The 16,040-nt window shown below is 34.3% G+C and overlaps 1 protein-coding gene across 2 annotated transcripts; it reads left to right on the forward strand.

Moving 5' to 3' along the window:
* Positions 1–1,559: 1,559 nt before the first annotated feature.
* On the forward strand, positions 1,560–13,035 carry LOC131159644 (long chain base biosynthesis protein 2a). Of its 2 annotated transcripts, none has more exons than XM_058114697.1 (12): positions 1,560–1,836; positions 1,952–2,017; positions 6,313–6,401; positions 7,521–7,666; positions 7,736–7,860; positions 7,974–8,067; positions 8,194–8,357; positions 8,942–9,103; positions 11,023–11,149; positions 11,283–11,449; positions 11,564–11,671; positions 12,676–13,035. In XM_058114697.1, the coding sequence occupies exons 1-12, from the start codon at positions 1,711–1,713 to the stop codon at positions 12,766–12,768; spliced, it is 1,467 nt and encodes a 488-aa protein (XP_057970680.1). In that variant the 5' UTR covers positions 1,560–1,710; the 3' UTR covers positions 12,769–13,035. The 2 variants fall into 2 exon arrangements, with proteins under 2 accessions (XP_057970680.1, XP_057970681.1); XM_058114698.1 differs by lacking the exon at positions 12,676–13,035 and adding an exon at positions 12,109–12,351 and having other exon boundaries at positions 1,604–1,836.
* Positions 13,036–16,040: the final 3,005 nt, after the last annotated feature.

The raw sequence follows: 16,040 nt of genomic DNA on the forward strand, positions 1-16,040 counted from the left end.
GAATGAGCTCTTAGTTTTGGCTTTTCCATATAGTTTTACGACATGGCCTATGCCCACATTCATTTTTTATTACTAATGCAAATTTTTTACCTTTTTAAAAAAAAAAATTGAACCCTAAGAAATATTGAATATTATATCTCTGACTATCTACATCCACACTAAGGTATAATTTGATCGTATCTCTGTGAATATGAGTGTGTCCCTAGTTGAAATACTTTTGAGAGCTATGTTTTCTTTACTTATATGGGATGAAGTACAATTGTTGCATTTGTAAAAATGCATGTCAACTAAATTACCACGTCTTCTTAAATTCCCGACTACTCTGGTGTTTTCTAAGATAAATTATTTGTTTTTTGTGTTAATTTTATTATAATCTGTTGTGTCGTGCTTATTCTTTCTTCTAAGTTCTAATATAGTTTCTTGTATTTATCCAAAAGAAGAATATAAATTTATTATATTTTTTATATTTGTGGTTTTTTTACTATCTTCCATTTCGTTTATACAAATCGTATGTTCATAAATTTGAATGTGAAACCTTCAATATAAAACTACAAAATTCTAAGTTGAGTCATCGGTTGGGATGCTAATTACAAAAAGAATGTATATAGTATTATATCGGTATTAGGACAAAAGAAACTAACTTCACATGATATTTACCATAAATATGTGAACCTCTTCCGATGATTAAACTAACAAAGTGAATAAAAATATATATATTTTACCATTATTATGTTTGAAATTATATAAATATTATCAAATTTTCAATTCTAGCTCCCCCGGGCAAAAAATAAAGCATGAGATGACAAAGTCAAATGAAAAATTGTGAATATTTTGATTATTTGATGGTAAGGTGATGAAAGAGGTCGAGGTGTGAGTCAAGTCTACTAGTAGGTCACTTGAACTGGATCTTTATAACTTGACTTTGTTAGATTTTACACGCATGAGTTGAGTTCAAGTTATTAGAGTAACTTAACAAATCGAGTTTGTAATAATACTCACGAGCATAACCAATGCATCAGAGAAGGTTATGCCCACATAAAATGTTTTGCATGCCCAAAAAGAGCTAATTGGTTCAACGAGACATTGTTTTAACAAAGAATGACATTATTTCCTTACAAGTTAAAGATCTGAGGGAGACATTCTTGAATGGGAGGCTTTGGTAGGATTGACATCTTCATTTAATTTGAAAGAGATATAAATAAATATATATTTAATATTATTGTACAATTAGATTGAGCTTAATCGAGTTAACCTTGAGCTTTAAGATTTTCAGACAAGTTGAGTTTGAATCCAACAATTTTGATTACAAACTTGATAATAATAATAATAATAATAATAATTTATTTTTTAAAATATCTGTACTATATAAAAATCATATTCATATATTTAGAGTATGCCTAATTAGAGCTACAAAACTAAATTTAGAATGTAAAATAATTAAGAATTTACAAATAGGCAAACTTTTAGCTCAAATTTTTTTCCCGGCAACATATAATATTTTACAGACACAAAATAAGAGGACTATGTAAAATTTATCAGGCATCAAATCTCATTCCGTTAAATCATCTATTTTTATTATTAAAAAAATGTAAACGGTGGACCGGTCAACCCGAATCCTCTCTCTCATCTTTCTCTCTCTAAGAACGCGGATTGCAGGATTCATCTTCTCAGCTCGAAGCTGGGTTTCGTTGCGAAGTTCGGAAGATCAAAATGATTACAATTCCATATTTAACTGCTTTAAGCACGTATTTCAGCTACGGGTTGCTCTTTGCGTTTGGCCAATTCCGCGATTTCTTCAGGAAAATCTTCGATTGGTGGCGTTCCAGCAATCTTGAGGTTTCTCTTCATTTTATATATCCATCTGTTATTGTTTTTGCGGCTGTATTTACAGATTTGTGTATCTGGATAATTTAAATGATTTTGGTTGATAATAATGTGATTTGGTGTTTAGGGTTACGCGCCGATCTGCTTAGGTCTTGAGGATTTCTACATTCGTCGTTTGTATCATCGTATTCAGGTATTATGTCATATAATTTCATTCATCTCAATGATTGAGAAGCTGTTATGTTCCAATCTCATTGATTAGAACATAGCCGGCTATTCGAAACGAATCAAGAGTTCAGGGAAGAGAAAACGAAGATAGATGAGAAGGTTAGAAGAAGAAAAAGAAGCAGAGAGAGAGAGAGAGAGGGTTATATTCGGATTCAATTCATTTCCAGAAGCTACAATAATTCTATCATTTCCAAAAACGAATTATTAACTGAAATCAACAATCTCTCTCTCCTTTGGAGGCCTTCCAACAAACAATTGCTGTATATATTTAATACACTTGTGCTGTTCCATTCCATACATCTGCTTCCGCCCTTAGCCTCTTCATGTGACTGGAACTTTAGTACAACATAGAGTCCTTCACAATCTGAGAACTTGCGCAAATGCCATTTCCAGCAATCCCATTGTTGGAATCTGTCAGAAGCATTCTGGCCACAAAAATGCTTCACTTCTTAGATGAGCTCTAGTGTTATTGTATTGGCTGAGTTCAAATTTTTGAGAATGGACTACACAATCAGCATATCCATCTTGTTGTATTTCAATGTTTTCATTGAGTAGATTTTCCATTTTCACCTGGAAAAAAAAATCAGATTTTTTTTTTTTGATGGAAGCAATTTGGTTAGAGGCGCAAAATCCAATTTAACCATCAATTCCACTGACATACTTGATTGTTGCGACAATAAAGTCTGGTAGCAGTTCCATTTCAGCCTTAAACACACTTCCTTTCAGCATCACTAGTTTATTTTTGCTTTGAATCTCATCAGTTCTCAAATATAATTGCTAACTTGCAACAAATTTTTGATTCTATGACCCTCGTGTCTTGTGATTCATTAATCATTTCTTGAACACTCAAGGGAATAAAGTTTTTGTATAGAATGTTGGTCATACCACAATCTTCAATATTGATTTTTCTAGCACTCTTGAGCCCTAGATAGAGTAGTGCAATGAAATATTCTGCAAAATTCCTTGTTTATGCCTCATATTAATTTTTGCTAGGGATGGGTTCTCGGATTTGATTTTGGAAAGATCTGTGGATGGGCAATGATATTCTAGCCACGTCTTTTCCACGTTTCTTTCATTTGAGCTTAGGGCAAGATAGTATGATTTCCTTCTTTGTGGTTGATTTGGCTAGCCCTTTGGTTTCTTGGAATTTTCATTCCAAAGGACCTCTTAACGTAGAGAAATGTTGGAACATTTATCCTTGTTGTCATTATCGAACAATTGTCATCTTCGTCTTGGTCTTGGGATTTGGATCATTTAGGGGGTTCCTCTTGTATACCTTTTTTTTTTTAATTTCTTTTTGAGTTTTTGACCCATTCTAATTCTTATTTTCCCTTATATTCTTCTATTTTGGAGGCAAAGGCTCCCTAAAAATTAAGTCTTTCACATGGCTGATCGTGCTTAAAAAAACCAATACTAATAACTTGTTCCAGACTAAGAGACCTATGAAATCCTTATCTCCAGATGTCTTTGTGTAATACTCTTTGAATTCTAAAATGGCACCTCATTTATTTTTACACACTGACTATGCCTAGAGAATTTGGAATAATTTATTTGGTGTAATGGGAGAATCTTGGACTGTCCAACATCGGTGGAGGAATTGTTGTCGATTTTGTTTGAGGGGTTTGTTAGAAGGAAGGAGAGGAAAACACTATGGAAGTGTGGTATTTTTGCAGTGCTGTGGGGATTATGGTTTGGGGGAGGATTCATTACTTGGCTTATGGTATGTTGGGTTTGGTTACTTTAAGGGAGGTAGTTTTCATATATTCCGCGAGAGTGGAGGAATCTTCTTCTCCTATGAATTTTTTTTTTTAGTTTTTGTTTTATTACAACAACAAAACCAAACCTTAATTCCCACTAGGTGGGGTCGGATATATGAATTCTTTTCCGCCAATTTATGCAATCATGAACTATTTCTTTTGACAGATTCAGGGATATTAAATCTCTACTCACTATCTCCTCTTAAGTTATTTTAGGTCTACCCCTACCCCCTATACTACCCTCCACAATAACTAATTCACTCTTCCTCATTGGTGCATTATGTGGCCTACGTTGCAAGTGTCCATACCATCTAAGTCGTCCTTCCCTTATCTAGCTACACCTAATTTACTGCGAATATGTTCATTTCTTAATTTATCTTTCAATGTTATACTTCTCATCCATCTAAGCATTCTCATCTCGACAACTTTTACTTTTTGGATGTTATGTTTCTTTGTCACCCAACATTCCGATCCATATAGTATAGCTGGTCTTATAGCTGTCTTATAAAACTTCCCTTTAAATTTTAAGGGTATCTTGCGATTACAAAGCATACTTGAAGCAATTCTCCATTTTACCCAACTTGCTTTAATTCTATGTATTACATCATCTTTAATTTCTCCTTCAACTTGTATAATAAATCCAAGGTATCGAAATCTACAAGTGCTATTTATTTCTTCATCATCAAGTTTAACTTTGCTTCCAAATATTCCTCTTATCATTACTAAAATTACATTTTATATATTTTTTCTTATTTCTGCTTATCCTAAAGCCTCTAGATTCCAAAGTTTCTCTCCATAATTCTAACTCAGCCTCTACTCCGTCCTTAGTTTCATCAATTAATATAATATCATCTGCAAACAACATACACTATGAAACCTCATTTTGAACACTCTTAGTCAATTGGTCCATTACTAAAGCAAAAAGATAAGGACTCAAAGCAGATCCTTGATGTACACCTATGATGATTGGAAATTCTCTAATTTCTCCATCTATAGTCATTACTCTAGTCATTACTTCATCATACATATCCTTAATGTCATCAGTATGCCTACTACATACACCTTTTTTTTCTAAAATCCACCATAGAACTTCCTTAGGTATCCTATCATATGCTTTCTTAAGGTCAATAAATATCATATGTAAGTCCCTCTTCTTTTCCCTAAATTTTTCCATTAATCTTCTTAAAAGATATATAGCTTCTGTGGTAGATCTTCCACATAAAATCAAATTGATTTTCTGAGACCTTCGTTTCTAACCTTAATCTTTGTTCAACTACCCTTTCCCATAGTTTCATCGTATGACTCATAAGTTTAATTCCACGATAGTTATTACAATTTTGAATATCTCATTTATTTTTGTATATGAGTATTAAAGTGTTTTTCCTCCATTCATCTGACAATTTCTTAGTTTTTATAATGTATTAAATAAATTAGTTAAACATATAATTCTGTTATCACCTAAGCATTTCCAAACTTTAATTGGGATGGTATCTGGTCTCATAGTTTTCCCTATTTTCATCTTTTTTTAGTGCAAACTTAACTTCGTTAACTCTAATTTTGCAAAAAAATCTCATATTTTTAGTTTTTTCCTCATTTGACAATTCTAAGTTTAAGCCTTCTTTTGGTTTTCATTAAACAAATTACTAAAGTAACTTCACCATCTTTCTTTAATGTCTTCGCCCTTAACCAAGACAATATCATCCTCACTTTTTATACATTTTACATTTCTTAAGTCCTTACTCTTCTTTTCTCTAGCTTTAGCAAGTTTAAAAATCTCTTTACCATTCTTTTGTAGTTAATCTATCATACAAACTATTAAATGATCTGTATTTAGCTTTGCTAACGGCCTTTTTTGTATCTTTTCTCGTCTCCTTATACTTTTCAAAGTTATTCCTATTTCTACATTTTTGCAATGCTGTGAGGATTATGGTTTGGGGGAGGATTCATTACCTGGCTTATGGTATGTTGGGTTTGGTTGCTTTAAGGGAGGTAGTTTTCGGATATTCCGTGAGATTGGAGGAATCTTCTCCTATGATTTTTTTTTTTCAGTTTTTGTTTTATTAGTTAGTTTATTTTCTTTTCTTTTTTTCCCCCCATATATTGACAGGAGAAGTCTTTTTCTCCTGAAATATCTTCTTTTGCTATCCAAAAAAAAAAAAATCCATTAAAGCATCATTTATTGCCAACGCAATAGGCATCCACTCCTCAAAATTTTCCTCACAATGAGCCGCTGGGGGTTTCTGTTCCATCTTCATCAATTCAAGGTTGTCTGGGATTGTGTTCAATCCTTCCATTTAGGGGTGGGCTAAAAAAAAAATAGAAAAACCAATTTGAACCACTAAACTAAACAAAGCTGAACCGAACTGGTTAACCATTTTTTCTGGTTCAATATTTTTTTATTTTTGTTTATTATTTTAGATTCAGTTCAACAAATTATATATTTGTGGAGTATAGATATTGATTTTGAGGATTAATATTTTTGTACATGTCCACTCCTATGCAGGACTGTTTTGAAAGGCCAATAGCAAGTGCTCCTGATGCTTGGTTTGATGTGGTTGAGCGTTACTCCAATGATAATAACAAGACGCTAAAGTGAATTTTCACATATTTCTATTGGAAATTATTTGCTTTATAGTTCGATAATCGTTTAATTTTTCTTTTAAAGCATGCCATTCTGTCTTCTTTGTTTGTTTTGTTTCAATTATTTTTCCAGTATACTGTACAAATACTTTTCAGCTGCTAATTTTAAAGGCTGTGCTGAGCAATTGGTAAATTCTTCAGCATACACGTAAGTGCATAACATGATAAACTATCTCATGAGAGAGTTGGATGGAGACACAGTCTAATAGGTTTGAAATTTGATATAAAATCAATAATTTAACTGTCAAAATGGTCGCTTACTCTTGTATGTGTTAAAACAATTGTTTGATCTAAAGACTTGAGCTCTTAGATTGATGTGTAACTGTATAAGTGTAATAGTGGTCTAGCAGTCTCCCTTGCATGTGAGTCCTCCCACACTCAAAGTGTAAATTTTGAATAGTGGAAGTTAATCCCAGCATTTGAGCATTGGACTTTGTTGCCATAATTGCTCTGATACCATATGATACTGCTACTGCAACTGAATGCATAAGCTGTTAAATTGAGGTGTAATAATGATGTAATAGAATGTAAATTCGCAGAAAAAGGGTAAAGGAAGTGCATCTAGGTTCTTTGTGAGAAGCCAAAAAAAGAGCCAACTCAAAAGTTCTCTCACTGAAACACTGGTAAAAAAATTAGTAATTTGTGTTTTGGAAGGAGAGAGGACTGGGCTGCATTATGGGGGTTATGGTTGGTATGTAATGCACATATCTTTTTAGGGAAGAAGTTGAACTGTGACTGAACCGTGTGCTGGTTTGGGAAAAGATTCACTACATGGGCATCGTTGTGGTGTGTTGCATATGGGCATTTCAAAGGAGTGAGGTTTTTTCAGATGTTCAGCAAGATTAGCATTATCTGATGGCTTGATTATGGGAGACGTGGTTTTTTGTTTGTTTCCTTTTCTTTGTTTCGCTGTTTTGTATTTTCATCCTGATTTGTCACAGATTTTCTTTAGGGAGATGTCTTATTGTCTCCTGTCTATTACCAATCTATCACTGAAATTTCTTATTTTGCTATTCAAAGATAAAAAATAGAAATCTGTTGCAGACTGATCTGCTTAATTTTCCCATGCAGACGAACAACAAAGACAAATAGATGCCTTAATCTGGGATCATACAATTACCTTGGCTTTGCTGCATCAGATGAATACTGCACACCACGTGCAATTGAATCATTGAAGAAGTTTTCTCCTAGTACCTGTAGTGCTCGCGCTGATGGAGGTAAGCATTTTATTTTGCAAGATGTTCCTGTTGATTTATCTTGGAGCTGCTAATCCCATGAATCATCAGGTACTACAGCATTGCATGCTGAACTAGAGGACTCTGTTGCAAAATTTATTGGAAAGCCAGCCGCTATAGTCATTGGCATGGGCTATGTGACAAACTCTGCCATCCTTCCAGTCCTGATTGGGAAGGTTTGTATATATGCTTTAATAAGGATACCATCTGTTGTATATGGTTCTTGTAATACTTGGTCGTGAAGTTCCTCGTAGTTAAATATTTTTTGTTTGATTATGATCATTCACAGGGAGGGTTGATCATTAGTGATTCTTTGAACCACAATTCAATTGTCAATGGTGCTCGAGGATCAGGAGCTGCTATTAGAGCTTTTCAACACAATAGTAAGTTCGTATGATGAATATTAGCTTTTCAACAAATTAGAGCTTTGCAACATATGTTAAATATTTTCTTCTCAGAAAACTTTGCCTCTCAATTAAATGGTTAGTTTGTATTCTCTTCATTGTTAGCGCCATCGCACTTGGAGAAGGTTCTGAGAGAACACATTGCTGATGGACAACCCAGGACTCATAGACCTTGGAAGAAGATAATTGTTATTGTTGAAGGAATATACAGCATGGAAGGGGAACTCTGCAAGCTTCCAGAGATTCTAGCAATATGCAAGAAATATAAGGTTGTGCATTTCTTTAATGTTATCTTATACATTCGGATTTTGAACATGATATACTCATTACAGATCATTTGAAGTTATTCTGCTTCGGGAATGAATAAGCTCGGTAATCTTTTATCAATGTCAAATATTTTTAAAATTTTATTTTGGTTCTCCCTGTGACAAAGTTCTACCTGATCTTTGTGAATTTTTATTTTATTCAATTTGTCCAGGGTTGGTTCTTGTTTTTGCATGTGATCGCTGCTTTTCAAATGCGATGTAGGCATCTTTATTCGGTTTGAACCTAGATGAAGTTCTGACCGTTTGTCATAGAAAGTGGATTTTGTAGAATTCTCTATAAATTTTTCAATTTTTTCTGTACTTGTCATATTTTAAACATTTTCAAGAACTCTCTGAATTTGTTGGTCAAGTTGAATGCTTCTGCCTATGTAGTAAGTCTTGTTTTTACTTTTTCTTTTCTCATCTATCTAATTAAACCAATAATTTACCAAGAAAAATAAATAAACAAACAAAATAAACCAATGATTTTGTTTTTTATTTTATATTTGTGCAAGGCATTTTACAATTTTATTTTTTACTTGCTATAGGCATACATTTACTTGGATGAAGCTCACAGCATTGGGGCAGTTGGAAAAACTGGAAGAGGCGTATGTGAGCTCTTGGGGGTAGATCCAGCTGATGTGGATATTATGATGGGAACTTTCACAAAATCATTTGGATCATGTGGTGGTTATATTGCTGGATCCAAGGTTTGACTCTTTTGCACCTTTCCTTTGTTCTCTTTTTTTACTTTAATAGATAGATTATAAAACAGAAACTATGGACAATGTATGGCTACCATTAACTGGTGTTGCCTCGTTCTTTCTAGGGGCTAAATTGAAGTGAAATAAAAGCAAGAGCATTTGGTGGACAGACATAGCCAAATAATGTAATGATGTGCCCAATTAACATTCCTTGATTGACAAACTTTTTTTTTCGGGGGGGATAAAAAACAAGATATATTAAGAAAGAAATTACAACCTAGATGAAGGCATGAAATCCTCAAAATAAATAAATAACAAAAAACATAATAAAAATAAATTCTTAACATTAATTATACAAGAAATCCTCTCTTTAAACCCTTCGTACCATAATTCACCGATCACTTCAAATTTGCTTGTTTCCTATGACCCTTCTTCATGTTAGTTTACCACCATCTAGCTGAATTTCTTTTCCTCCATACTCAGACATCTGTAAACCCAACCAACACCTCATGAGCCAAAAAATTTAGCCCAGAGCATACGGCATGATGGTTCGGGATTCATCCATCAACAGCAGCTTGTAAATCCTTCCTAGAAATCTCCTCTACGGGGATGGGCAAAATTTCATCCTCACATTTCCTTTTTATCCATACCATCATTTTCAAAAATACATATCCCCTCAAATCCTTTCATTATGGTGGTGGACGTTTTGCAAAATTATTTGTGGAAAGTCATGTTTGAAATTGAGGGACAGAAGCTGTAATTTTATTTTCTTTTCTTCCTTTTATTGTTTCCCAACATGCAGAATGCAGACTGACGAAGAGAGAGATGAGGAATTACTGAATAGCAAGAGAAATAGAAAGAGGAAGTGGGAAGGAGAAAGAGGAGGAAAGGAAGAAGATCAAAGACGGAGTGAAGTTGGTTCATGAATTCTGCATGAGGAAAATAAGGGTCTGGAATCAAACAGAAAAAAGAAGAACAATGAATTGGAAGAGAAATAGATGGGAGAAGGGAAGGAGAAAGGAGATACAAAAGAGGGGGGGGCATGACCACTTCAGTTTTCAAATTCACGAAAACTAACTCTTACATGGCTTTCACACCCTATTTATGAGCAAGCCTAAAGACACAAGAAAATTACTAATAAAGCCCGGAAGGTACGAAAAATTGTAAATGAATGTCTAAAAAGCACATATTTCAAACAACTCAAATCAGATTAACTGCTACAAATTTAACTAAGAACTCAATAATAACTACTAATTAAACAGATTTGGTTTAGGACTCGCCAATAATTTCCAATTCTTTTGAATTAGTCTCTAGGTCTACCCATGGTCCGCTTTTTTCCCTACATCACCTCGGTTACACACTTGGTAACTGTGAGCACATAAGGAGAATTACCTTTCATACCTTCATGACCTAGTAAAAAACCATCACTTCTGATATTACGTGTTGAACCACTACTGCTCACTAAGAGCTATAGACACAATAGAGAGAGTACGACTCAACTCCCTTAAGCGCTACATTGACTGATGTGACCCACACCTAGAGCCTTTACCGCATGGACTAGTTGCCTCAACACATTGGCCAACAATCTCCCTCAGGCAACTGCCTAGGTGGTGGGCAACAAACCCTTGAGCCATTTCACCCCAAGTGTCAGATATCATTCATTTTGCTGGTTAGTTCTTGCATATATATATATATATATATATATATATATATAATCTTGCATATATATATATATATATATATATATATTCCTATAAATATGGATTAATAAATGTTACCCTGATCTGATGATGTCATGGTGCATTGTACAGTTGAGCTTATAACTCAACTATTGCCATGTTTATTTTATAGTAATCATCTGTATGATTGAATTTCGGTAAATCATTATGCATTTGTCCTGATTAAATATATTCTATTATTTCCAGGAGCTTATTCAATATTTGAAACACACTTGCCCTGCTCATCTATATGCGACATCGATATCGCCACCAGCAGCCCAACAAATTATATCTTCTATCAAGGTTGTTCTTGGAGAGGATGGATCGAGTCGAGGTTTAAATATCTTACGTTCCCTTTGTCAATTTATTTATTTTTAACATACATAATGTATTTACCAAGGGCTTTAAGCTTTATAATTTTTCTTTACTCAAGTCATAACTTGAGCCACCATTTGTGTTGAATATAGGGGCTCAGAAACTTGCACGGATACGTGAGAACAGCAATTTTTTCCGGTCAGAACTGCAGAAGATGGGTTTTGAGGTTCTTGGGGATAATGATTCTCCTGTAATGCCAATAATGCTTTACAATCCAGCCAAAATTCCTGCCTTTTCTCGGGAGTGCCTTAAGCAGAATGTAAGTTTTGATTTTCTTATGCATGCATGTTTCATTATTTCATTGATCATTATGACTTGTATCTTTCAGTTTTGCTTTTTTGATGAGTTACTAGCGTCATTGTTGCCATTGCAGGTGGCTGTTGTAACAGTTGGTTTTCCAGCTACCCCACTACTCTTGGCCAGGGCTCGTATTTGCATATCTGCTTCTCATACCAAGGAAGACCTGCTCCGAGCCTTGGAGGTATGTGGAATTCATTTTGAAATCTTTTCCCAAATGTTTGTGATTGTCTTTTTCTCCCAGCTATAGTGGCACATAATATGCATGATTGATCATCTTGTAATGATTGGATGGTTTGACCAAAAGAATGACATTACACCTGGGCTTTGCAATATGAAAATGAAACTGTAATGTAAGTTTGGGAACCGCATCGAGATATTATTTCCATTTCATTTGAACATTTAAGTTCCTCATGGAAACTCGATTCCGTTGCCAAAAGATTACGATTATTAAGAAAATGTTCTCTCCTTTTTCTGTTGCATTATCACATAACTACAAATGATCCTAAACTAGGAAAATATACCTTTGATACATGTTTAGATGACTATATAAGTTCAAGATAATCCTAAGATTGGGAAATTGACCAAATTAAAACACCTTTTAACTTGATTTGGTGATAGGATGCGGAAGGAATGCAGTGGCTGAAATTTGGAATTATTTGGGCATGTTTTTAGCAGATCTTTTAGCTTCAGATTGTTCTTTATTGGCAATATGTGCCTCAAAATCACTCAAACATCAAGCAATTTAGGCCTCTTTCAGAAATCATATTGAAAAATGAGTGGGATTGAGAATCAGTCTTGTCATTCTCGTTCCCAGAGAATGGAAATGAGGATCAGGATGGGAATCATCAGGACGTACATGAGGTAGTTTTATTTTTTGTTAATGCATTTAAAGGATAATATTGCCATTTTGAAACATAAAAACCCATTCCTTACGTCTCGATTTGCAATTTCATACGGTCTTGGGGTTTTCCACTCCGAATTTCAAGAATGTGGGCAACCTAGATTCTGTGCTTAGGAACGGTTTTCAACATATAAGGTCCAAACATTGGAATGGAGTTTCATTTCTGTGGTGGATTGATTCCAATACACAAAAACATAACCTAAGGAATCTGATATTGTGTCCTCCAACTTGATAGAATAATGGATATTCCCTCATCTAATTTTGGAACCTTATGTTTTTGTCAGGTAATTAGCCGAGTTGGGGACCTGGTGGGCATCAAATATTTTCCTGCTGAGCCTAAGAAGCACCAGGAGGAAGGTGCGATGAAGTTGGACTGAGCATGGTGTTGACCTCACGCCTCCTTGTCTCCAAAAGTATGTCTAGGTTTAATTTAATTGCTGGTGGGTGTCAATCTCATCTATTTTGTTTGCCATGTTCACCCTGAAAATCAGGAAATTTTGTAGGTATCTGTTTATTCATACCCTTTTGGGGGAGCCTTTCTTTGTTTTTTGGTGTGTTATGGCATGACATTTTTGCATACTTTATGTACAGCTTCTATAATTCTTTTGTGTGTAATGATCAAATTGTTTAGCTTATCTTTGAAATGTTGCTTCTAGGCGCACCACCCATCCGAATCAGTTACAGCAGACGATAATATTTGTCAAAAACCTGCATGCTCAGGAATGCATTCCTGATTTTAAGGGATTAACATGGTCAATCAATAGATATCAGTGATATTTTCTTCCTTAAAATCTGCCAATCTCACACTCTTTGTCCCATCTTGTGAATAAGACAAGGGTAAAATTTACAAATAATTGATCAAATCAGGGACCACCGACAGGAGTTGAATCGGTTGATATATAAAACGCTCGGTAGCTGTGTCTTAAGGACCTACAGCTTTAAGAGTGGGATTTTTTCACAGGCCTAATGGTGGCCCTTCTTACTTGAAAACATGTTCAAGCTCCCTCACATTTGATTTGATTCGGAGAATGTTTATTCTTAAAAATAGTTTACTATTAATAAATTAGTCCAGAGTTAATTATGTAAGAAGTTATGTTGCTCCTATTAAGACAAAATAAGGCCATGAGAATTTCTATTCCTTTGATATTACATCTTGAATGAAATAATTACGATTATGTAAGCTCGCTATCATTAAATTTTAAGCTATATTTTATTTTATTAACGAACAAGTCAGTCCTAAGAGTCCAATTTGCAAACTTATGTGCTACTGTTGACTCGCCATTCCCATGGAATACACCTTCTCATTACTGACTACTCCCGCCGTTGCAATGAATCCCTACATTTGGGAAGAAATTATATACCCCAACGGTACAATCCTTGTAAATCAAGTGCCAACTACAAGCCTCGCATAATAAAGGAGCAGTAAGAGAAGAAAGCACGGAATACCTAAAACGGATCTTATATTTACCTTGGGCAACATTTGTAGTATTTCAACATGAACTACAAAGGTCCCAAATAGGGGCAAGAAATTATGACATTGCTAGTGATACATGACGACAAACATTAAATCTCAAAGTTCTCCAAATCCAATAACTCAAAATGGAGCCCTTAAATTTAAATTTATATTAGATTTGGATAAAAAGTAATAAAATTTGTTTAAATCTACTCAAATTTAAATTCAAGATCCAAAATTCATGCATGCTCCTAAAGCCAGCGTGAGATTGTAAATGATATAATGATCCTGACAAAGTAGAGTGCTAATTTCTCTTGCATTCACATTTCTGAACTGAATCTAACTAATCAAATACCTCATGATAGCAATGTATGGCATGTACATGTAGAGAATGAAAGCTTTCCTTCGTTTATGGCATATTTTCCGAATACTCCCCTATCTCAATTTCTGCAAAATGACAAATGTTTTCATCAATTATATTAGTAGATTGGTGTCATCATCATGTTCCCACAACTGTCTTCTTACCTGAACACAAATTAGCAAGCTCTTATTAGTAGGGGCTTTAAATGCTTATAAGGACTTTCTCAGTGCATGTATCACAAGCAGCAGTTCCACCAATTGAACACAATCCCAATACTAAGCAATGATTTTCATAAATGTCCATGCCTGTGTCTTTTTGTTGGTTTCTGGTCAACATGAGAATCTTACAAGGCATTTCAATACAATTACCAGAATACCCCAGATTTCTGTATCTAGCAATATATAAAAAAGGGACATTTTGATAAATAGTACATCTTATTTAATACTCTTAGATTATATAATAGCACAATGTATTATATAGTACTATAATACAATATGATATTGAAAGAGTTTGGGAAATGGATTCCCATGCTTGCAGAAAATCCAAATATGAGATTCCTACCACATCACTCTCTATTCACAAAACATTCTTGGGAACAACAGGATTCCTAAGCTTAAGAGAAAATCTGAATGGGAGAATGCTTTCACATCACTCACTAGTCACAAAACATTTGTAGGAATGGAATGCCATGGGCATCACATTAACTAGAATCTTGAAGGAGAAACAAAGGTCCATGAGTAACCATTCTTAAGGCAAGTCCTTGTTTGCTTGCAGTTATTAGCCCCCAACATTAATGGTCTAAAAATTAATGAACCTTAAGTAAATCTCTTGCTTGGGGCTGAAAAACCTCAAGCCAAATAAATAAATAAAAAATCTCTCGATTGCTAGTTTGCTAAGAGGTCAATTACGAGGATTTGTAAAGAATTTTTTATCCATGAAAAAAAAATATATTCACAATGTTCAATGCGTTTTATGACACACCTCTCAGCATCTCTCAAATCATATCTCAAACATGTTAGCTGCCAAACAGGTTAAACAATTTAGCATTAAGATTCAAAAACTAATCCAGTTATTGTCAGAATCCGCTCACATACTTGGAGCTACATTCATCGTTAAGCACTTAATACTATGTCAAACACCCCCCAGAGACTGCCCAAGACTTCTTTCATAGGAAAAATAAATTTTACTAAAAAGCTGAAGGGAAATATAGATAACAGCAAAGGAGCTCAACATAAAAATGTCAAGTATTATGTTCAAGAAATATGCACCAAAAGGATAATCACTAAATAAAATCTTCAATAAATCTTTCTCCCCACCTCGGCCCCCATGTCTAAGAATTCCATAGTTAATCTAACATAACCCGTAATCTCACAAAAAAAAATCCAAAGTAAAGCAACTGACTCAGCAATTTTATGAGGCTTCTCCCACCACAAGGTTTCCTCCTAAAAATGAACCAATAATCATTATCTCACACCACCATGGAGGCTTGAATCAATTGCTCAATAAATCTATGTACAAACAAAAATATTATTGAAGTCAACAAGCAAGGACAACACGAAACTTTAAAAGATCTGCAGAACATGCTTGATGTATAAAAACTCTACATGTGGCAACCTTTTCCCATAGCCCTGAAATAACTCCCTTCTCCCTATGGGAACTCATGCATTTTTTAAGTTCTGATTCAGGACTACGAAACAATGAAGAAAAAATACAAAAACATTCAAATAACTAGCATCTAGCAATACTTAACCACTCACCTTAAATGTGGCTATCCTCAAAATCTTCAACACAATATCCCCATAAACCAATCAGCTTATCGTCCAATTCAATGAGCT

Source organism: Malania oleifera, chromosome 7, assembly GCF_029873635.1.
Source record: "Malania oleifera isolate guangnan ecotype guangnan chromosome 7, ASM2987363v1, whole genome shotgun sequence".
Lineage (NCBI taxonomy): Eukaryota > Viridiplantae > Streptophyta > Magnoliopsida > Santalales > Ximeniaceae > Malania > Malania oleifera.